Source organism: Lissotriton helveticus, chromosome 3_1, assembly GCF_964261635.1.
Source record: "Lissotriton helveticus chromosome 3_1, aLisHel1.1, whole genome shotgun sequence".
NCBI classification, from domain to species: domain Eukaryota; kingdom Metazoa; phylum Chordata; class Amphibia; order Caudata; family Salamandridae; genus Lissotriton; species Lissotriton helveticus.
Genome location: NC_136061.1, coordinates 228,065,546 through 228,090,267, shown reverse-complemented (window position 1 = coordinate 228,090,267; position 24,722 = coordinate 228,065,546). Strand labels below are relative to the sequence as shown.

Here is a 24,722-nt window from a genome sequence, read left to right as displayed (position 1 = left end):
GAGAAAAGTAGCAAGCAAATTTAGTAGAAAGCATACTCAAAATGGTGAACTAAATGTAATGTTTAGCAATATATGGCTTGATAAATATAAAGAGTCTTGAAAACAAATACAAATATAATAACTTTTAAGGCCCCTAAGGATGCGGAAAAACATACATATAGTATATTAAAAGTGACTATTTTGCCTTCACCAACTGACGAAATGCCAGAATGAGATGATACTTTAAGATCCCGAATAAGAGTCAGAGGTGAACAACAGGATGGTGAAAGACGAATGAAAGAAAGTGATCAAACTGGAAGACAATTTGAAGTTCATCCTGGATTAAGCCAAGAAAGGACTCTCCTGGGCCTTAAGAAAGAGCTTTGTAAACTATGCTTAGACAATTACCCACTTCACTGCACCATGCTTTATCTTTAAGTTGAGAATAACATTTACTTTCTAGAGTAGCACTGCCAGTATACATTCATCATATTGTTGCTAAGGGGGATGAGGGAATTAAGCATGTCTCACAACACAGACCTCACTTAGTCAACAAGCTGCAGTCTGGAGGCTTTTGATGATTCCTGTAGTGTCAGAGAGAGAAGTACTGGTTTCCTGGTGGCAAGCAGGGCCTTAAAAGTAGACCTACCACTACTCTCAAGCGGGTCACAAACATTTTTGTACTCCAGTATCTCTGAAACAAGTGATCCACAATTCCTGGAGCATCTCCTCAGCTAGAATGGTGCTTACCATTTCTTTTATTTAGCACCACTAGTAATTTGAGGTGTGCGTTATAACTCATATCTTGCCTTTCATCCAATTCATACGCCTTTCAACTGTGTATAATCTCCCCATAGAACGTATAAACCAGAAAGCAGTAGAGAAATAATCTCTAAACTGACCCATCTGTTTTCTGTTGATGAGGCATCTAGAAATGAACACAATTCTCAGCAATGTCTACAATGGTCTGAAAACCTTCGCAGATCAGCCTTAGTGAACCAAATTAGTATACCATGTGCTGGACAATATGTAGAATAAAACAAACATGTCCTTATATCAAGTCCAATTTATATATTAAAAGTCAAAAAATATATCTCCATTTTTCTTTGGGAGCACTCAGGCATTTAAAAAAATGCTAAACAATTAGGAATTTTTAAGAAATCCTCTATGGAAAAATTATGCTGGTTTCTCATTCTCTGCGGCAAAAGGAAGATGATCATCAGTATCTCTGCATTCACATATGGTTTACATTTTAGCAACAGAGGGGCATATTCCAAACACTGCCAATTCCTTTGGTGAAAACAGTTCTGTATTATCTAACAAACTCCTTAATGTACTGTTTTAAAGCATGAAAGATGGTACTGGATACTCTCTTCTTCAATTTAGAATGTACATAGTATAAAAATAGGTTAATACATTTATATCGGAAAACAAAGCTGTATGCATAGTCTCACCTGTATTGCCTTCTGCATCCGGTTTATTGAGTGGGTATTCCGGCATACATTCTAAAAACAGCTCAAATATGGCAGCAGCGTTTTCCTTCCCGTATTGTCCCAGAATGTGTAATGGTGACTGACCTCTAATACAAATCAGAAAAACACCCAATTACTTTGAGTGGAGTTTTTTTTTAGCTGTTCAGAATTAATGGTCTGTATCAACTGCCCACTGACATCCAATGGTCATGAGTATGGAAATCTTCTTTTGCCTGAACATTTGAAGAATGTTCAGCACAATCACCAATGGAAGTTACATAGTTTGCTAATGAACAAGGTGTGTTTTGAAGCATTATGTACTGAAAATAAATTCAACAGCAGTAATGAATCTAGAAAATATGAGGCATTCCTTATGCTAGTAAGTTAAAACCTGGTCCAATAGGTATTAGATTCTTGACCAGAGACAAATAAGAGCACACAACTATGCAGCAGCACATATCAATTCAATTACAGTTTAATTTGATCAGATTTTATGTAAAAAATCTTTCATCCACCCAATTAACTTTTATTTGGACAATAATGTCTTTAGGGCATAGACCTTGTCTGTTAAAAAGATGAACGCCTTAACTTTCCTTGAGAATGCAGTACACACCCTTAAAGTTAACTACAACTATTAAATGAACAAAATTCTATATTTTCTGACAATCATGGCTCAGTTCAGTTAAATTATTTTAAGATATTTCTAAAGTTATTTTATTAGAACTTTGCTCGAATTTTCAATCATCTGCTTGCCAGTTAGAATGAGGATTCAAAATGTTTAAACTGCACTGAATAGCAACAAGACCGATATATTGCTATACAAATGTAGCTTGCAAGTGACTAGAACAACAATGGTATGCAACTCACCTTAGATTAAAGGACTCAGCGTCTATAGTGCATTCCGTCAGTAGGACACGGATGTTGTTGAGACGACCATGCATTACAGCTAGATGAAGAGCTGTAACAGTAAGCAAACTATGTTATGACTGGCACAAACTACTGGTAACATTAACGTGTCTTTATAAAGCACAAACCTAGAGAACAATTGGGCAACAAAGTGCAGTGTATAACAACAGAATATGTATTCAACATGTGAGGATACAAAGAAAGGCAGGTAGGTTTACAATGGTAATTGAGGATAGTAAGTATATAAAAATACAGAGATATTAAAAAAACACCATCACAGTGACGAGAGATAGAAGATGAAAGGGTTACTGACTAGGAATGTAGGAAGATCATAAAGTGGAGAGTTTTGAGACCCTTCCTGAATTGCACCAATGAAGGAGCAAGTATAAGGTCCAAAGAGAGGTTGCTTCACAGTCTTGGTCCAAATACAAAGTGTGCTTTTTGTCAAGTTTTTGATGAAGAGGTAAGATCAAAGTAGTGCTGGAACAACGAGACTACTTGAGTTTCGAAGCAAGGTATTCAGTAGAGTGTATTACAGATTACACAACAAACCTTCAAGGAGATTCTAATCACCCCATAAAAATGCTGTGGGGCTTGAGGGAGGTGTACTTCATGAAGGTGAGGAAGAAGAGGGAGTAAACGTTATTGCCCCACTGTTGGGGACCACTGGTTCTATGGCCCCTTTTTGAAGGAGCTCTAGGACCTCTTACTACAGAAGGTTGAGATGTTCTCTGCTGAGGGGATGGCTGCAGGGTGGAATTTTGTGAGGTGTGAGAAGTTCTAAGCAGTAGCTGAGGCTAATCACAGCTATGTCCTACATGTTTGTTGTGTTTTCCTATGAACAAGGAATGTAAATAGCAGTCTGCACCCTGGCAGGTGTTATGTGAATGGTGTTAGGTGGGGAGAGTCAGTGCTTAGAGGTGGAGGCTCCTCTTCTGGAACTTTCCTCGCCCTGGCTGTTGTTGCTCTAATAGGGACCCCAGGATTCTACTCTACGTGCCTGCTGGTGGTACAACTGCTGCTGATTCTGGTAGGAAGGGTTGGGTAAGAGGAGTCGTCTTTGGAGTCAGCCCTTTACTGGTGTCTCCTAAGGGACCCTATAGGAGACTAGGTTTGAAGGTCACCTATTGCTTTGACAGTGCCAGTGTCGTCCTTAATCGTTTCTAGCATCTGGTTAACCAGCGGACCAAAAAGATGTCCGCTGGGTTAAGCACAGCAGTTAGCTTGCATGTCAGAGCTGAAGAGAGGACTTTATTGAAGGTTCCCTTGCCATCCAACCTTTATTTTACATAGGAACAAAAATAGGACTGTACTAAATACACAGGTGTTTTCAACATAGACTGACTTATTTTTTACATTAATCTGGCTTTAATTTCTTGACGCTATGCTTGCATCCATTAGCAAATGAAACCTCAACCTATTGGCTTTACAAATGCTCCTTTAAGGCGAACTTGAACAAATGGTTCCTTTCTACTAATTGCACCAACTGCTCTTGGTAACTCAAAGGAAAACATAAGGTTACTTGAACCTAGCTGCAATGTCTAACAAACACAGGTTCCTTTTTCCTAGTTGCAATGCCCGGTCCTGGCAGATTCAAACAAAAATCTGTTTTCTACCAGCTGCTCTCTGCATACTCCGTATTGTACACAAGTTATGTTCCAACTGACATGGAGGCATTACATCAGACTTTCTGCATGACCCCAGTCCATGACCCCTTCTGTCTATTTATTAACATATTTCAATTCTTGCATTCACACTAAGAGACTATTTGCCCAGTGAGGTTTTATGTGTTTGTTTGTGATGCCAGTGAAACAAATGCGGCATATAATACGTTATTTCGGGAAAGGAAATATAGTTAAATGCACATTTAATATTCAAGTGCAGATGTCAAATTCTATTTTCTACCCATACTACAGTCTAACTTATACGATAAAACAAACCGCACTGTCTCACAGAATGTATTAACGATGGCTTTACAAAGCAAAACAACTGATAATAGTGACAAGACATTCAGTCCTTTTATCTCAGTAAATAGATTTAATAACTTGAATCCTTTTTGTGCCTAAATACCTTTGTTTATAACTACTACACAACACAACTAAGCATGGTATCATATCTATAGAGCGTAACATATTACTGATTAGAAATCTTGAGAGGGCAGTGGGCATTATGACCCCCTTCAGGCTTTGCCTCTCACTAGTCATGCCCTATTCCCACACTTCATACATCTGTATTTTTACTAAATACATGCTCGAGTGGACTCCATCCCCTCTGCTTTACGCATGAAGGCTTGCGAGACTATAAGTACACCACTGAGGTTACCAAAGCTATCTTACCACTGCATCCCACCTTCGTTTCTATGCCAGGATTGAAAGGGCTGCTGTCTGTTTCCCCAATCCCACAACTGTTTAATCCATTCACTGAAGGTACTTCGAGATAAAACACAGAGCTGTTGCAGTGATATTTCAGCACTATATACATTAAACATTGCCTTACAACCCAAAAACAGTGGACAGTACCAGAATAAATGGTGATTGTTTACCATTATTTCCATTTTCATCTGTGGCCCCAAAATCAACCCCATTTTCCAAAAGAACAGAGCAGATTGTTTGTAGGTCCTGCTGTGCTGCCAAATGCAGAGCAGTTTGGCGATGCTTTGTTAATTCATTCACCTTGGCACCTGCAAGAATCTGTAATCAAAATGGTTTACAATGTTAGAATCATCAATAGAAAACTTTGCCCAATAGTGATGTACCACAAATGTAGACAGACCAGTGGCTGAAACAATCTACCACAAGATTGAGTAACCAAATGACAAAAATAGAAACAAGAACAAAAAAGCTTAGCTTGAGAAATGCAAATCTATCTTCATTGTGATATCAGTCCACTTAGTTGTTGCTCTCACTACCTTGCAAATGATTGGGAATTCCAAGATTGTAGACACTGCCCTAAAGAGTTTTTCCTAGATACGCTCCAGCTTTAAATGTTTGCAAGAGTTGCAAGTGTAAATGCGGCCAACTTGCTTACATGCCACATCTCTGCCCATTTGACGCCTCCATTACAGTACAGTAATCACATGCTTTCTCTATTATGTGAGGTTGCACAGGTGCTGTGCTTACCCAGTGATCTGCTGAGTGGGTATTGCAAAGGCAGGAGAGAAGAGCAATAGAATCCCAATAAAGGCAATTTTGTCTGAGTCAGTACCTCTTTCTCCTTTCAGAGTTAGTTTAAATCGGATATAGGTGCCACATAAATGCTGGGTGAGGAGATGTATAAGATAGCGTATAACCGATCAGGATTTGGGAAAATAGATTGCTTAGAACGTCCAGGACCAAATGTTGCATCTTTACCTGAAGATTCATCTACTGGCTACTGCTCACAAAAGCCATCTGGGATAGCACATGTAGCTGCTCAGCAAATTGCCAGTCTCACATTCTGGACACCACTTATACTTCCTCTGCTCTGGTGGAATCAATATGAGAGCTAAAAGGAAGTTAAAAGCCTTCTGTCATGGATACAGAGAAGACTAACCACCTAGCAATAATACCCTTTGCTACTTTGTTGTCTGAGGGAGAGCAACATACGTGATGAAAAGATGATCTGACTTTAATAAGGTTGTAATTCTTTCTCAACAGAATCCTAGGGGCATCCAATTTGTGCAGACTTTACTCAGTTGAATAAGCATGAGGTCGTGTTTGAAAGAAACATCTATTGCTTAAGATGAAATTCCATTAAAACCTTATGGGACAGATTTGTGTACGATTTCACGTTTCCTTCATGGAAAACTAGATAGTGGAAGCTTATGTTGCACAATCCTTCCTGTGCTATGAGTTCAGTATCACACAATGCATTAATCTGAAATGATACGTGCATTAAAAAGGTAAGGACCGCACTGATATCCAACAAAGTATCAACTCACTCAAATCAAATCATCTTTATTCGGTTTCCATTTTTTTTTTAAAGCCATAAAAGTACATAAAAACACAAAAATATTAAAAAACATTCATTCTGTATCAAACAATGTCTTGAGAGCGCATTTTTTGCAGTCCATCTTATATCGAAAGAGGCTTCTCAATCGGAATTCATAAGTTCATTCGGTGCCTAATACATAATTTAAGATACTGTGCAATAGATTTGGTCATCAGATTATTTTCCAAAAATTGTAATACCAAGTAGGCAGGGCGACATTTGCGAATTTTAAAAACTTTTAGTAATCGTATTATCCACCGCCTGCGTAGTGGCGTATGACATTTACAAAAAAGTAGGACGTGAATTGTAGACTGTAGGGACATTTGATCACAGGGGCACACAGAAATATTATGTGACCAGTCATTCTGGTTAGGAAATAAAACCATATAATGGTATAAGTTAAACCTGAAACGAGTAAGAAGATATTTTTCATACTGGGTTAAATCATACTGCAAGTACGGTTGGATGGTGGGGACAAGCTGTATTAGTAAACATTGTTGAACTGATGGCTTCCCTATTTCACTCAACAACCGTAATTGAGATAAGTGTGACAGACAAAGTGTTTTTAGTTCTTTTTTCGATATGTCTGTTACTGATAAGGGGTCATCAAAAAATCTCGCGAAACCAATGTCTGTAAGAAAGGATTTCACGTAGACCAGCCATTTTATCTTTATCATGTTGTCAAGTTTCATACAGTCCAGAATTATTGTTCTTGTAAGCTGGCATTGGTCCGTTGCCCAGATTCTGCGCCATAACATAATCGGTTGGATTTTAATGATGTCGGAAATATAATCCACTCCGAGTTCAAGGTGACATCCAACTGTGGTTGTGCTTTTTGGCAGAGCCAATAAAAATCTTAAGAAAGAATTTTCGACTTTTTGTAACTGTTCTACTTTTGTCATTCCCCAGACCCCTGCTCCAAAGGTGGCTGTGCTAATGCATTTAGCATTGTATATCAATCATCTCGGCCGGAGGTCTTTTACCGAGACAAAGAGAGAAGGCCTTTAATGCACCGACTGTTCTTATAAGGGCCAGTTTTCGGGAATTAACCGCTTCTTTCCAATTAAATGCCTCGTCAATGGTGATGCCTAAACAAGGGTACGTGTTTGTTCTTTCGAGCGGTAAGTTATCCACATGGATTTTCTTTACTTTTTTACCCTTAGTACCGGCGTGCATCACGTATGTTTTCTTTATGTTGACTTTTAGATTCAGGCTGGTCATAAAAGAGCAATAGTTATTTAAAGCCCGTTGAAGCTGGACTGGAGTTCGGGCAAGAATTACTGCGTCGTCGGCATATAATAATGCTGGGATCTGCCGACGACCGGCTTCTGGGAAATCTTTTACATCCTTTAACATTGCAGCCTCTAGACCGTTAGTGTAAAGCGTGAATAGGAAAGGGGCCAGCACGCAGCCTTGTCTGACCCCCTTCTGTATTGGAAAACTGTCAGTTAATTGTCCACCTGTCCCAAATCTAACCCTACCCGTGGCTCCGGTGTATAATTTGCGGAGAAAGTCGACTATAGGTGGTTCAATCCCCATTTGCAGCATTATAGACCAAAGTTTTGAGTGTTCTACACAGTCAAACGCTGCTGTGAGGTCAACGTAAACCATATGTAGGCAAGATCTTTTTGCATTTACGTATTTTCCAGCCAGTAGTGTTAAATTTAGGACTTGGTCCACTGTGCTCAGTCCTGTCCTAAACCCATATTGTAGGTCTAAGAGTGCCCCATGTTCTTTTGACCACTCCTGGAGTCGATCAAGAAGTATGCGCTCTGCCATTTTACCGATCGAGTCCAGGAGGGAGATGGGACGGTAACAGGAGGGGCTGTCTCTATTACCCTTCTTAAATATGGGGACGAGTGTCGAGGTAGACCAAGAATCAGGGAGATCAGTCTCCTTCGCCGCGTTTAATACTTTGGTGAGGAGGGGGGACCAAAGGTCGGGTAGGAATTTATATAAGTCCATCGGAACCGAGTCTGGTCCTGGTGCTTTGCCAGATTTAGCAATCTTTATAGCCTTCGTCGTTTCGTTGATTGTAAAATGAATTGCTAGTGGATATTTCACCAGCGGAAGGGGGTCCGGGGGAGTTGAGTCTGTAAGTTTGTCCTCTCTAAAGACCCCTGAGAAGTGGTGCACCCAGTCCTCTGCGTTTATGGCGACATCCAAAGAAGGATCGTCATTATTTTCTGTTAAAAAGGGAGTTTTTACTATCTGCCAAAAAATAGCACTATCTTTTAAAGTACTGCTTTTTAATAGATCGGTCCAAAGATTTGCTTGTAGTTCCTTTTTTCTTTGTCTGATTGCCAGCATATAAACCTTCCTTAATTTGATTACTTCATCTCTATTTCTTTCTTTTTTGGCTAGAGCCCTCTTTAAGTCCGAATAGGTTTTTGTGCAATCCGTGTTGAACCATCCCTTTCTTATAGTCTTATTTTGTTTGTTGGGCTTGGTTAGTTCGTTTCTTATATTTTTCACGATTTCATTATAATTGTTCATAATCTCTGTTGAAGTAGTGGAAGGGTCTAGGCACTTGTCTATTTCATTTCTACATATTTTGATTATTCTTGTATTAATGATTTCCGGGTCTATTTTGCCCCATTTTAAGGTGTAGCCGTTTAATCTGTCCAGTGTTATTGCTTCCTGATGGAGCAAGCTAGAATGAGCCTTGTCTGTTTTCCTTCGGTGATCGAGTTCTTGATAGGTCAGACTGAGTGGAAAATGGTCGCTTAATGCATTATTGTGCACCTCGAAGGTCTTAATACGTTGAGCTTTATTATTGGATACTAGTATATAGTCTATTAGAGTTTCAAAACCTCTGCCATGAAAGGTTGGAGTAAATTGGGTTATGGGCATCTTTATCATGTCGGCGAATCCTATATCTAGTTCAGTCATGATGGCCTGAATGTTGTTGCCTTCTGTGGTATGGGTAAAATGAGTTAAGCAATTTCCTTCTTCGTCTGTAATCCCACAGATGGAGGTGTCGCTTCTATTACATAAGTGGAGGTTGAAGTCTCCTCCCCAAATTATTGTATGTGAGTCCTTAGCGTATTTTGTTTTAAGATCGTTGGTCTGATTAGAAATTTCGTTTATGACCTTGATCAGCTCCGTCGGGCTCATGTTGTTGTAGAAATTTATGATAGTATAAACCTCTTGATTAGTTCCTCGAATGTTAATGATCTGAAAGTTCTGATGTAGTATTACAGGAGTTGTTTCACAGCAAGGCCAAAGGTTGGAAATGTATATTGTTAGGCCTCCTTTGCTTCTCCCCGAGTTAGATCTTATTGCTTGGGAGAAGTATGTTTTGTAACCCAGGAGATGGATTGGGTCATTAAGCCACGTCTCCTGAAGACAAATTACGTCATTCAAGTCAACCAGTTCGCGGAAGCTTTTTTCAGAATGTTTAGTCGCTAGCCCCGCAGCATTCCAAAATAGCACCCTCTTGTCAGGGTTTTCTGCAGTAGCGGCTGGTATCTTTTTCAGAACACTAGTTTCTTCAAATTGAATAGGTTGTAATTCAGATGTCGAATTTAGAGCGTTTACCTGCGCCCTAGGGGCGATTTGTAACTCTGTAGAGGGTCTAGTATGAGCCTTGAGAGGATATTTCGGCTCTTGTATCTTGATGTGCTTCTGTGATGGTGGTCAATCGACCATCTCTAAGCAACTGTAGCTGTTGAAAGTTGGTATTCCTCCCCATGGTTCTCTGTATGGTAATTGCTGAGCCCTCCTGCCATAGGTATTCCAATCACCCCGGTCTTTGTGATCATGCCCCCATTCTCCTTGGGACCAGCCTCTTTGATTATTTCCATAACCCCAATCACCCTGGTTCCAGCTTCTCTGCCCATAATCGGACTGGTTCCAAGACCAGTTTGAGGGCCAGTTAGGGTCCTCAAAACGATGACCTTGTCGGGGGTAGAAAAAGGATAGGCGTTTTACGTTTATTCCTCCACTATTTCCCAGTGAGTCCCAAGCGCATATGTGATCCACAGCACGGGGATTTTCAAAGTTGACTATTATACAGTCACCTGGAATTGTTTTTGGTTGGTGACCTATCCATGAGGCCCTTCTCACCGTAGTGATTCGTCTGTGTCATTACTTAGTTCTGGAACCCCTGTTAGGATAGCTACGAAAGGGGCTGCCTCCGGTGGGAGGTTTACTGGTTTGGGTCATCTTTTTTTAAACGTTCAGGTTTGTTGTTATACCTCTGTGACTGGTCATGCTGGGGACTGGTTGGTGCTAATGGCCTAGGGGGGACATTTACTGCGGGAGCATTTACTAGTGGTTGATTTTGTATGCCTGGAGCTAATTTGGTGGGTTCTTGGGGGGTCTTAGTTTTTAATAAGGAAGATGAATTATTTAAATTTTTCACGGGATCTCCTGTTTTTACGATTAAAGTATTTGTTTTAGCCTTATTGTTAGCTGGTTGTTTTGAGTTATTAGTAGAATTTCCGTTGTTAAATGCATTTTTAGGTCCTACCGGGTTTGGGAGATCTTGGGTTCTTAGATTTGGGGGTATTTTTGAGGTAGCAGTTAATATCGCTACTTGCTTCTCTATTATTTCTAGGCTTTTTTGAATAGGTTGTAGCTGGTATTTGACTATTTCAGCTATTTCTTTTAACAGGGAGGATTGTGTATCGACATTGTTGAAAGTTCTTACTGAGGATGGAACTGAATTTTCATTATGGGTCTGGGTGAAGTTAGCACCGTCATTATGGTTTTCCACTATGACTACGTCAGAGTTAGTATTGCTGTTATTTTCAGTGACTTCGGTAGATTTGGTGTTGATCTGACTTTGCTCTTTATTTAACTCACAGAATTTTGAATGTAAATTACGTTCAGAGTTTGCGGTATCTTTGTTTTCAATTTTTTTTGAGTGTATTCCTTTATGTTGCGGCTGTTTCGGGATTGCTCCTTCCCTTATCCCTCTTATTTCACTCTGTGTGAGTTCATTTTGCAATAACTGCGGGCTTGCAAAGATGTCAGGGGTTTGCTCAAGACCCTGAGTCAATTGTGAGTCTGATAATTGTGATGATACTGAGAGGTCAACTGAATTAGGAATTGCATGAATGTCCGCGTGTGTTTCCAACATGGTTATATTTTGTGGTTGTGCATTTGGCGTTCGTACCTGTGCCAGCAGACCCATTGACGAGCGTCTAATTCGTAAGAGACTCGTCGGTCAATCAACATTACTGTTTGATCGATGGTTTGGTTCACTTTCGTAATGAATTGATCTATAGGGCCTACTGAGCACGCCATGTTTTTAAGTGTTTTGCTCCGGGAGCCCCTTGAAGACATTGTGTGTAAATTGACAGGGCAAATGACAGATGTCGGTTTACTCAAAGTTATAAATCGTGAGTACTGTGTAATACCTCCCCGGGCAGCGTAATTTTCCTTTCTTGGGAATTTACCTTATAATAGTTGTTGGGGGGTGGGCCCAGCCCAGTCCTCTCCGGTCTGTGACGGGCTAGGACGGCCCCACCCTTGGCCCAGGCTTCGCCCCGGGCTACGACCCGCGCGCGTCCCGCGGTGCGCGTTATTGGACTTGCTTAAATCCGCATAGGAGGAGTAGAGGCGTGGCACTGGGAGGGGGCGCGGCTCGGGCGGGAAGAAGAACCAGCTGTTGATGGTGAATGCTGGTCCTCGCAGTCCCGGGGGCCGCGCCTCTCACCTCCTCTGCGGCCACGGAGATGGTCTGTTCCTCGCGCAGGTTTCTGTGGTTGTAGAAAGGCTGGAAAGCTACTCCTGTAGCAAAGGGCGATAACTGGCAGATCAGGAACACCTCTAACGAGCGGCACCCCACTCAACTCACTCTCTGACCAGAGGAGATAAACTGTGAAGTCTGTCTAAGTGTAGGTATTTGTAGGATTCTACTAAAGTCTGAAGTCAGTTACATGTCATAAAAATTAAGACAACCTCCTAAAGAGGCCTTACAGAGTCAAGGTGATGTTCAAGAGCCAAGGAAAAGCCATTTGCATTTCTATTGACACTCAGTGGAGTCTTCTCTGTCCTAAGAGTTCTCAACAATGTTTTCTCACAACAGAAACAAGCCTGTTAATGCTAGTTTCTCAGGTACCAGGTTCTCAGGCTCAGCAATAGTAAAGAGGGATGAAGAAACAATGCTGCCTGGTGAAAATGGAGATTTGGAACTAACTTAAGCCAGCTTCAGGTGTAGTTTACTGGAGGCACTATAGGAGCAGATCTGAATGTTAAATCAGCCTCCGCCGTAATAGATCAATAAGAATTATTTCTAAATTGTTGGAGTTCTTGACTTTAGAAAGAGTCCTGCGATCAAGGAGAAACAAAGGAACAGAGCAATGTATTTAACCAATTTATATCGAATGCATCTCCTCAGGCAATTGTCTCTTGTTCCCAGTCCGAGAAGAATGGATGTATGTAATTACATCGCATACCAATACCACGCGTGCCATTACAACGCATGTATTACTACGCGATGTCAATGACAACGACATGCCATTACATCGCAATATTTTACCACGACAATGCTTTTACCACGCATGCCATTACAACTATACTCATGGTTAAAGTTTGCAAGGTAAGTGACTCCACCCTACCCCTGCACAACCCTCCACTGACCCCCAGTCCTCTTCCTACAATAACATTACACTACCCTGCAAGACCCCCCCAACATTACCCTAAAACACTACACAAACCCTACAACACTATCCTAAACCCTAAATCACTACACTACACAAACACTACAACTCTACCCTAAAACTCTACACTACCCAAACACTACACTCCCTAAACCCTACACTACACAAACCCTTCAACTCTACCCTAAACCCTAAAACACTACAGAAACACTACAACACTTCCCTAAAACACTACACTACACAAACACTACACTACCCTAAACCCCTACACTACACAAACCCTACAACACTACCCTAAACCCTAAAACACTACAACACTACCCTAAACCCTAAAACACTACACAAACACTACAACACTACCCTAAACCACTACACAAACACTACAACACTACCCTAAAACCTAAAACACTACCCTAAACACTACACCAACACTACAATAGTACCCTAAACCCTAAAGCACTACACAAACACTACAACAGTACCCTAAACCATAAAATCCTACACTACAAAAACACTACAACACTACCCTATACGCTAAAAGACTACACAAACACTACAGCACTACCCTAAAACACTACACTACAACACTAAACCACGACACAAACACTACAACATTACCCTAAACCACTACCCACACTACTCCCACCCCTACACAACCTTAAAACCTAAAACACTATGACACTACAACACTACCCTAAACCACTACCCACACTACTCCCAACCCAAGCACAATCACCTGTATCTCTCTTTCCTCGTGGTTCCTCTCCAGCGTTGCCGTCTCTGCTACCGGTTCCTGCTTCACGTCGAGGGGCGGTGCACGTCGTTGTGAGGAAACAGAAGAACCTCGGTTTCCTCATAACGAGGTGGATCGGTATTACATCGCATGCGTTGTAACAGCGCATGCGATGTAATAACACGCGTAGTAATGGCTACGCGTTGTTACATGGCATGCGTTGTTACGTTTGCGATGTAATGGCATTGCGGGTAAACAGCCGAATTGTAATGGCTGTTTCCCAAGATGAACTGAGGACAATGGCAATTGTGCTTTGGGTAAAACGAACAAGTTACTTACCTTCAGTAATGCTCTGTCTAGTAGATACTATATCTTACCACAGACTCCTCACCTTTCGAATGTTTCGCAGGTTTCAGAATGGCTCCATAATATCTCAAGCAGGACTACTGCTCACATGTAAGTGGTGTTGTGACGCTCTGCTCCAGAACAGACGAACCGTGCAACATAAAAGAAACACCCCATGCGCACTAATGTCAGTTGCTTTCTAGGCTAACCGCGCCCGCAGAGGCCAATTGCAAACTGGCTGCTGCCAGATCTCTAAACTTGGGACATTAACAGACTGAAAATGAGCCACGTTTACAGAATGGAGAGGATGGAGGTTAGGTGAGGAATCTGCAGTTAGTGTATGTACCAGAAAGGGAGTAACCGAAGGTAAGTAACTTGTTCTTCTGATAGATACTTATAACTGCAAATTTCTTACCTTTTTAAAGGAAACTAAAGTAGGACTGAAGAAATATCTGGCACACACCAAAGTGTAATGTCCAAAAATTATAATATTTGGAACCCAAAGAATTGGTTTCATGTTGGATTCAAATAAAGACTTGTTACCGAATTCATTGTCCATTCTGTGGACAATCAGTCTTCTTGAATGGGTGATACAGTTGATGTGTTTCCTCTGAATAATGTTTTCAAGGCTGTAAAATGCATCCACGTGCTGTATAAAGGTTAAAAATGGGCATAGTTAAAAGTTACTAAAAAAAGGTGCATAGTGCCCTTGAACAAGTGGAAGAGTGAAATTGTGTTAAAGGAAAGGGTGAAAAAAGATACCATCTCCAGACAGAACCAGTTCTGTTGGCAGAGAGGGGTCGTTATTAATGAGGTTGAACATGTTAAAATAGTGTGAAAAAAGAAAACCGTCTCCAAGATAGTGTTGTGCTGTAAAGTTCATTGGGAAGTGGTTTGTCTAGAAGGAGATGAAAGTATATGAACTAAAATGGCGTTTAACCTCAGCACGAGGGAAATCATCTTAAGCAATTTACTTATTGTCTTCCCCAAAAACAGAATAGAGAAGAGTAAAGAGTGGCTGATGGTCAGTCAAGGGAACAGAAAATGTGATAACAGAAATCTGTTACTGAAAAGATTTAGTCCGAATAGAAAGAATCTGTAAACAAGAGTGTTACAGCAGGTAGGTTGTGCCTTTTGTAAGGTAAGCTTTCATTGCCTGTCAAAATTTCAAGTGAAATGGGGTGGACTGAAAGTTAAACCACACCATATTGTAAGGCAGATTTGCAGTAACAAAGTGGGGAAAGCCTACTGTGAATAAAGGTAACAATAGATTACGATAACTTAAAGTACACCAGTTTGTAGTGTGTAATAAGTGAGTAATAAGGCCCAAAACCTGTTAAAATTAGGTAGGAATAAATATTGTGAAAATACTTCCTTGAGTCCGGAAACAGTAAAAACTATATTGAATAGCAAATGTGAAGCTGTATAGCTGGAGGCGGTTGCTCTCAATGCTCAATAACTGTGCAAACTGTTATTTCTTTTAAGTGGAAGGAAGTCACAAATACATACTTGATTTTATGACAAGACCAGAGGCTAAGATTATTGCAACCTTCCTTTATTGACCCACCCACAGCAGCACCTTAAAAGAACAAGAACATTAACCAAAGTTCTAAGAATCCAACAAAGGGCTAGAACACCCTGCCATCTTTATTCTTTTTTGCTGCTGCCCAAAGAGATAAGTCTTGTCTGCCGTCACTCTTATGATTGTATGAATGTTTTAGTTTTTAATGTGTCATAGAATATTTAATACGTAGAAATTTAAATTAAGGTTGTACCTGGAACCATTGAATACATCTGTATTAGCTTTCTCTCACTTGCTCGATAGCTCAAACAGCCTTTATTTACATAGGAAACTTCTCTATGATAAGGGAACGCTTATGTCCCTGGTTTATGTGCTTGTTTTTTAGACAGTTAAGGTTTTTCAGAGTGGTTTATAACCATTTAGTGCTTTAGGAGTATGGGATCGTGAAATAGCTTGCTTTGCAGTTTAGGCCCTCTATTTTAACTTGTATTCAATCCCGCGCCCAATGCTTAAACCCTCTGGATAATTTTGGGAATGTTTATTTTGAAATTAACATGTTTGTTAAACGCGAAGACTCACGGTTGCAAAGCCCGAGGCAGTAGGACGTCACAATGCTGGTCGACCTCCCGAGAGCTTCGGAAGAAGATGTGTGCGCTTCAGTCTTCGGCATGACGCTCACGCACACGTAGAGCTGGGTGTGCACGACCGCTCGAGGCAGATCGTTAACGTTCAGAGGTATCTGACAGGAGTTTCAAGGTGGTTTCTGATTTAGAAGAAGGGGCAGGGTCATGGGAGTTTAGGTGTCACCTATTGGAGGTAGTTTTAATGAATAATTTGTAGCATGGACTTCAATAGACTATTCCATATTGCTAATTTTGTGACAGTCATTTTTCAGTAGATGGAAACTATATTTGTTTGAATAGGACCTGTCTGTGTGTAAGGTTTTGTTTTATGAGGTAATTTGAGGTTGATTGGCTATAAGATTTGTTTTAGGGAACTATGTCAGAACAAATATTAGCGAAATGAGCCTTGAAAATAAGATCAGCGATTTGCGAAGTAAATTTGTGTCTAACTTAGATTGAAAAGAAGTTTGAAAAATGTATTCCAAACTAGCTTACCCGTCGCGCGTTGCTGCGATCTCCGAAGAAAGGAAATTCAAAGAAACTCGTTATAATAACATTCAAATTACATGGTGTCATTTTTATTGAAACTTATTCATTTTAATATGGAAAACATTTCAAAGTGTTGTTTAAATTCTATTTATTTATACGAGTGCTTGTTTTTCTGTCTGGTGCGTACATCAGTATTCGGAAGATTATGAGGGCCCTGGGGGGCCGATATTTAAAAAAATGTTATGCCAGAAACCTTCGCCGGAGTGTACTCAACAACTTCCCAAAGTTTCCTGGCGATCGGATGAATGGTGTTTTATTCTATTTATTTATTCGAGTGCTTGTGGATACACGATTTGTTGTTTTTCCGTCTGGTGCGTACATCAGTATTCGAAAGATTATGAGGGCCCTGGGGGGGGCGATATTTAAAAAAGAATTATGGCAGAAACCTTCGCCGGAGTGTACTTAACAACTTCCCAAAGTTTCATGGCGACCGGATGAATGATGTTTTAATTCTATTTATTTATTAGAGTGCTTGTGGATACATGATTTGTTGTTTTTCTGTCTGGTTAAAAAAATGTTATGCCAGAAACCTTCGCTGGAGTGTACTCAACAACTTCCCAAAGTTTCATGGCGATCGGATGAATGGTGTTTTAATTCTATTTATTTATTCGAGTGCTTGTGGATACACGATTTGTTGTTTTTCCGTCTGGTGCGTACATCAGTATTCGAAAGATTATGAGGCCCCTGAGGGGCTGATATTTTTAAAAAATGTATGCCAGAAACCTTTGCGGGAGTGTACTCAGCAACTTCCCAAAGTTTCATGGCGATCGGATGAATGGTGTAGTAATGCATAAAGGACAAACAGACAGACAGACATACATTCGTTTATACATATATATAAATAAAGCTAATTCTTCACAAGATGAGCGTTTTTGGTCTGCAGGTGAGGACCCCGCGCAGGTACGAACACAGGGAGGAAATGTATCTAGGAAAAGTAAGAATCTAGATGAGGATGGTTTTAAGAGTAAGAGATCAAAAACTGCGCATGCAGATGTAGGATTTCGTAAACGTACGAAACAAGGTAGTGTCGAGGACACACATGGGGACCTTGGAAGAGGTTAGCTCAACAGAGAATATAAGGATAAAAGTAGTAGAAGAAATACTATTATCCTCTGTGATGAGTCATCAGGCAGCGCAGAAATGGAGCTGAGTTGCTCCTCTGATTTTGGCTCTGATGTGGAAATTGTGCAAAAAGATAAGGGTTTTGAGACAATGGTATCAGACAAGGCAGATGGCCTTAGTGGGGTCGTGGACCCTCTGGGGGAGTCTATGTTTGACCCTATGTTGTTGAAACATCCACTTTCACCTGAATGGAGCCCGGCTCCGCATGTGGCACAATACGTGGAACTGTTTTTGAGGAAACAGATTCCAAAGGCTGTGAGATTGAGTTTACGGTCTGAGTGTCCACAACCCATCCTGGCTAAACAAATTGGGATGACACCAGACCAGGATGCTAAAATAATAGCGTTTATTAGGAAAGGAGGAAAAGACCCCAGGAAGGGTCTAGATAAAGGTTTAAGAATATGCCAGGCTAGGCTTTTAAATCTGACCAGCCATATCAAAGATTTTTGTAAGTGGACCAAAGAGGTCTATGTGGGAAAGAATGACCTAGATGTGGAAGAACTGAGAGAATGGATACAAAGAGCAGTTTGTTTGCTGGGCAATGCAAGCACATCCCTCTCAGTGGAAAGAAGGAAGAGTATCCTTCTCAAAATTGACCCGAAACTGACTGAATTAGCCAATAATGAAGGTGGCTTGGAAACCAATGGGATGATATTTGGTGAAAGTTGTGTTTTTGGTGGGGCGGGGCAAAATAGAGGTCGTATCCCCAGCCATGAACAGAGTATTACAAGGACCTCGTTTTCAAGAGGGTTTAAAGGTTACCAGTTCCAGACTTAAGGTGGCTATCACCCGGGAACTTTTACCCTCAAAGACAGAGGGCCAACTCGAGAGGAAATAGGAGATCAAGAGGCACAAGTAAATCTTGACCCTTCCGTTATCCATGTAAAGTTGGGCGGCAGACTTGCACAATTTTATCACAATTGGTGTGCGATATCAAAGAACCTGTGGGTTCTTCAGACAGTTATGGGATACCACAGACACTTCATAGAGGAACCAGTTCAACAAATATGCCCCGTTATGATAAGATTTGACTCAAAGTAAATAGAACTAGTGTAATGCAGAAGTAAAAGATTTAGTGAAAAAAGGTGCGATTGTGGAAGAATTAAATCACTCTGGGTTTGTGAGCAATATCTTCCTGGTGGAGAAGAAAGGCAACGGTATGAGACCGGTCATACATTTGAGGAAATTAAACAACTGGGTAGAATACCATCATTTTAAGATGGAAGGAATGTATATGCTGAGAGATGAGTTGCAAACAGGAGACTGGATGATTCGTTGAGGCTTGAAAGATGCTTCTTTAACTATTCCAATTTGCAAAGAACATCAGAGATTTCTAAGGTTCAGATGGGGAGGAAGGTTGTGGAAGTTTGTCTCCCCTTTGGGTTATCTTTAGCCCTGTGGTGTTTCACCAAAATGCTCCTTCCAGTTGTTGCCTTTTTGAGAGAGAGGAATTCTTGTAATCATCTACTTGGACGGTATTTTAATTATGGATCAAGAGAAATCAAGAGTGGAGGATCATACGGAGTTGGTCAGAAATCTCTTGGAGAGTCGTGGGTTTGTAGTAAACAGGGAAAAGTCATGTTTTGTTCCATGTCAAGAGACTCAGTTCTTGGGGGTTTTGATAAACACAATTCAAGGTCAATTGAGATTACCTATGGGGAAAAAAAAGAAAATAAAGTAAAATCAAAGAAATTTGTTGTTGGATGGGATTTCTTTTGAGAATGCTGGCAAGGTTATAGGCATGTTGTCATCAACTATTCTTCTAGGATCTTTGAATTATCGTGCTCTTCAGAGGTTGAAGAGCAGTCATTTAAGGCATGGTTTGAAGTATTCAGAGGAAATTACACTTTCAGAGGAAGCAGAGTTAGAACTGCATTGGTGGCTTAAACATATGGAGGCATGGAATGGGAAAGCTATTTTCGGAGTAACTCCGCAATAAATTATAGAATCAGATAAGAGTTTTAACTGTTTGGGGAGCTTGTTATAGTGCAACATCGACAGGCGGAATATGGACTATGGAAAAGAAGAAAATGCATATAAATTGCCTTCACAAAGGACAAGGTAAGGTGTTCGGTCCTCTTGAGAATGGACAATGCAACAGCTGTGAGATATGTGAACAAACTAGGGGGACCGAGATCAAAGGATCTGGCAGGTCTGGCAAGAGTTTTTTGGGATTACTATTTGAGTCAAGACATCCTAATTCAGGCGGAACATATCCCAGGTTTGTCGAATGTGGAGGTAAATTGGTGCTCCAGGAATTACAAGGATTCCAGCAATTGGAGTCTCCGCAGGTCAGTGCTTTTGAGGTTGATAGAAATTTGGGGACTTTGCTATGTGGATCTGTTTGCAAACAGGTGGAATGCCCAGTTGGTGTAATTTTTCAGTTGCCATCCGGACCCGGATTCAGTGGGGAAAGATGCTTTAAGACAGGATTGGAGCAGACTTCGTCCCTATGGTTTCCCTCCTTTTGTGATAACGCGAGTAACCTTGTTGGTTCGGAAATGGAGGGAAACAATTGTCTTGGTAACTCCACTTTGGAAGTTTCAGGTCTGGTATCTGCTTTCGTAGTTCCAAGACATTTTGATGGGTTCGTTGGGGGAACATCACAATTTGGTGTTATCGGATCAGTTGAGACTGATGGCATGGAGAATTTCAGGTGAGTCTGGCGAGTGCCTGGACTTTCAAAAGAGGCTTCTAATCGTATTAGAGAATCCTGGGCTCCTGGAATCAGGAAAATGTATAGACTGGCGTGATAGAAATGGTTACGCTGGAGTGTGGAGAGGGATTTTGATCGGGTTTCAGTGGATGTGGTCAAAGTAGTAAATAATTTAGCGACCTTGTTTGCTTCTGGTTTAGCTTACCGTACTATCAATCTACATAGATCAGCCATTGCTGCTGGTCATGAACTGGTTAATGGACTATCTGTGGGAGAGAATGTTCTGGTGAAAAGATTGATGAGAAGTGTAAGAGTTTCTATGCCTCCTGTGGACAGATATTCTTCTGTTTGAGATGTGTTGAAAGTGTTATCATATTTGGAGAATTTGGGAAACAACTGTGGGTTGGATTTATGTGTTGGGATTTATGTGTTGTACGTTGTTTGAAGGAGTATGAAAGGAGAACTTCCAGTATTTGTTCTTCAAATTAGAACCAGCTTTTAATATCTTATAGAAAACCACAAAATGCTGTGTCTAGCCCAACTCTAGCAGGATTGGGGAAAGAAGTGATGAAGAATGCTGGTGTTGATGTGAGCAGATTTGGTGCACATTCATTGAGAGGTGTCTCTGCTTCGAAAGCTTGTATGCTGGGTGGTGCTTTGACTGATATGTTGAGATGTGCTGATTGGTCTAATGACTTTTTTGAAAATTTATTTTAAACCAGTGATTAATGCAGGTTCTTGTTTGTTAGAGAAGCTTTGAACTTGCAATAATCTTAGCCTCCGGTCTTGTCATAAAATGTAGATTTTCATCAGCTTTGAGTTTTCAAGCTGTTGTTTTATGGACTTATTTTTTGTTTTGTTGCAGTGCTCAAAAAAGAATGATGATGGCTGGTGGTTCTGGCCCTTTGTTGGATTCTTAGAACTTTGGTTAATATTCTTGTTCTTTGAAGGTGCTGCTGTGGGTGGCGCAATAAAGGAAGATTGCAATAATATTAGCCTCCATTTCTTTAATAAATAATAAAATCCGGATTCTCTGTCTATCAAGTATGATGAAAATCTACATTTGATAACAATTTTAATATAATTAGACCATAAGGGAATAGGACCTGCAGACATCCGATCATGTTACTTTGAATATCAATGGTAGGCATAGAACACAGCTTGAGCAAAGCAAATCGGTCCTGCAGGATGAAATAAAAACCATCCAAATGAGTAAATACTTACTGTAGTTTCACGTCTGAAATGGAGAGAACAATGAAACAGCGTGTGACCCAGCATTGATGAAGTGCACAAATTATGGAAATCGAAATGGGACAGAGTAGAGATGTCCATACAAAAAAGTACAAACGCCATCTTGGAGTCGTATCTGATAGTTGGAATTATAACTGACTTGGTATAAGTATAATTTATAACTGTGGTAAGAAGACGGCAAAGAGTAAAGTGAGGTTAAAAGGTGTGATATTATATTATCAGAAGAATGAATATGGCAGTTGATTATTAAATTTCAAGTATATATGAAGAAGACGTAGAGCAGTGGGAGGAGACTAATTGTGAGCTTAGGTAATAATAGATCTAACAATTCATCATTCAGCAAAGTTTTGTAAAAGTATAGCAACCATAGTTCATTTGCATTGTCATTGTTGTAAGTACAGCAGAATCACAGTATATATGTATAAGTAGAGAAATTATAACAGTTGATTCAACATTATTGGCCTTTGAGAATCTTGGAATCATAGTTAATCCTGATAAAATATGTATATGTAAGAAATGATTGGATGAGTGAAAGCTTTGAAACAGTTATTAAACAATGACAAAAAAGCACAGCCACTATTAACATGGAACATGATATATAGAGATCAAGGAGGGAAATAATTTTTTTTAAGTAAAAGTATGAAAATGTTCACTACAGTCAATGCATATAATGCTTACTGCTTTAGTTCACCATTTTAAATGGTGCAGTTCCCAATCCTGATTGAAACATATACTACCTGGAGTTTGATGATCAATTTAGCCTCCGTCTGTCGTAGTGAGAGTAACTATTGTCACCACGTGGTATATTTTTGGTGGTCTCCAGTGAATGATACCTAAATTGCAGATTTTCTAAATTTGGGTGCGCACTGTGCAGTAAACTGCCAATGGATATGCATCATCCTTATTGTCTATGACTCGCGTGTTCCTACATTCGTTCCTTTAAGCTCCTCATAGTGCTGCCCACATATGAATGAGCAGTCACAAATGATGATGTAGATTACACAATAGTGTTACAATTGATAAGGTCTTGAACTTGATATTTTTTGTCAACATTACACTGAAATAAGTGTGTCTTGTCTGAAGCATGTTGGTATGCACTGCAGTTACACATTTATAAAAACCCTCAGGTCTAGGCTTAAGCCAGAATATTTGTGTAGGGGTGGCCAATGATTGCAGAATTCTGTGGCAGAGGTTGTGTCTCTAGGTGGTGCGTTTTTTGTAAGCTACCATAGGTTTGTCAGATATACAATGTTGTGCGCAATTATCCATTGTCAGGATGTGCCAATGTTTTAGGAAAATCTTGTAGACGTCACTATGAAGCCTATTATAATTAGCGATCAGTCTGGGTTTGTTTGAACTATCCCTGTCTGGTGTGTTTGTCTTAAGTAATTTAGATCTAGACACCTATGCTATCTTGAGCTCTGCTTTATTTATTGTGGCCATGTTATGCCCCCTAGCTAAAATATTTTGTTCCATGTAGTCAGGTTTTCTGAAGAAATTGGAGTCAGCACTATATTTATGTCATAATCGTATCTTTCCATAGGGGATAAATTGTTTCTGTGAATTGGGATGTGCACTGGAAGTATGTAACTGGTGTTGTATGCTGTGGGTTTCCTAGAAATCCTAGTAGCCAAATTATTATATTTACAATATATTGTGACATCAAGAAATTCAATCTCGACACAACTAGGTTGATGAGTGAATTTGATAATGTATTTATTCAAGGTTAAAATGTATGTATAATAGTTTTGTAGAGCGCAACTGTCACTCGGAGGAGCAACATGGCGATATATCAGGCCGGTACATAGACAAACAGCAGGAGATCTACGGATGAGTGAGAAAACTAGAGCGTCTGGGGCTCTGATAATACACTTTTCAAGGTTTTCCAAAAAGTTGGTTCAGTCTGGGAGAACCGTAAATGGGTGGGTTAAGAATTCCAAGCTTTAGTTCCTAGAACTGCTACAGATTTACCAACATTAGAGATGTAGCTGAAGCAGGGGGGTGGGAGAAAGTTGGCTGATGAAGATCTTAGGGGGCGCTGCATCAAATAAGGTTTAACTCTGGCCCTAAGATACTTGGGTCCAACTGATCTAGATGCTCTGTAGATGATTATTAGAATCTTGAAAAGGATTCCTTTGTGAATAGACAGCCAGTGTAGATTTTAGGGAGGCTGAAAAGCTTCTCAACAGTTTTAGAACCAGGCGAGCAGCAGTTTTGGACTATCTGTAGTTTCTTCAGGACCGACTTGTTGGTCCCTGCATGAAGGCTGTTACAGTAGTCCAATTTAGATGTAATGAGGGCCACTGCTACTGACTTTCTCGCCACAATGGGTAGTAAGTCATAACATTTTTTAGAGACTTTGAGATGGAAACAGATGCCGGCCACCAAGAGCGCTGGTTGATGAAAAGATAGTGAGGTGTCAAATTTTACTCCCAGATTCTTCACTACGTCTACTGTATTGGGAGGAGGAGGAATATCTTTAGGCCACCAAAAGCTGGGTGAGAAAGTGTTAGTTTTTCCAAGCAACATGATCTCTGTCTTTTTTGGGTGTTACACTTCAGATGGTTAGATTTCATCCAATGGAATACCGCTGTGAGGCAGTGTTGCAGATTTTCTTCGGCTGTGGTACAGTTTTTATCTAATACTAGAATTAACTGAGTTATCATCTGCGTAGGAAATAGTTTCAACATTGAAAGATGATATCAGGTTTATCACGGGAGCCATGTATATAGTAAAAAGTACATGGTTCAAAGCTTAGCCCTGTGGCACCTGGGAGGCTATGAGTTTTTCTTATGATTGATCGTGGCCAAGGGTAAACACTTGTCTTCGATTGGAAAGGAAGGATTTCAGCCATGCTAGGGCCAAGTGGGAGATATACCATAGGTTTTAAGCCTTTCCCCCAAGATGTCATGGGAGACCTTGTTGAATGCGGCCGAAAGGTCTATTAAAATCAGCACCGCATTTTTCCCCTGGGCTAAGGCAAA

The 24,722-nt window shown here is 40.3% G+C and overlaps 1 protein-coding gene across 2 annotated transcripts in view; it reads right to left on the bottom strand.

Annotated features, from left to right (window-relative positions):
- Window positions 1-24,722, bottom strand: part of ANKFY1 (ankyrin repeat and FYVE domain containing 1) — a 677,352-nt gene that overhangs the window by 122,991 nt on the left and 529,639 nt on the right. For both annotated transcript variants that reach the window (XM_078679681.1, XM_078679682.1), the window contains exons 20-22: window positions 4,900-5,047; window positions 2,319-2,409; window positions 1,434-1,558 (exon numbers count right to left, since the gene is read on the bottom strand). In XM_078679681.1, coding sequence (XP_078535807.1) covers window positions 1,434-1,558; window positions 2,319-2,409; window positions 4,900-5,047 — 364 coding nt within the window. The remainder of the gene's footprint in view (window positions 1-1,433; window positions 1,559-2,318; window positions 2,410-4,899; window positions 5,048-24,722) is intronic.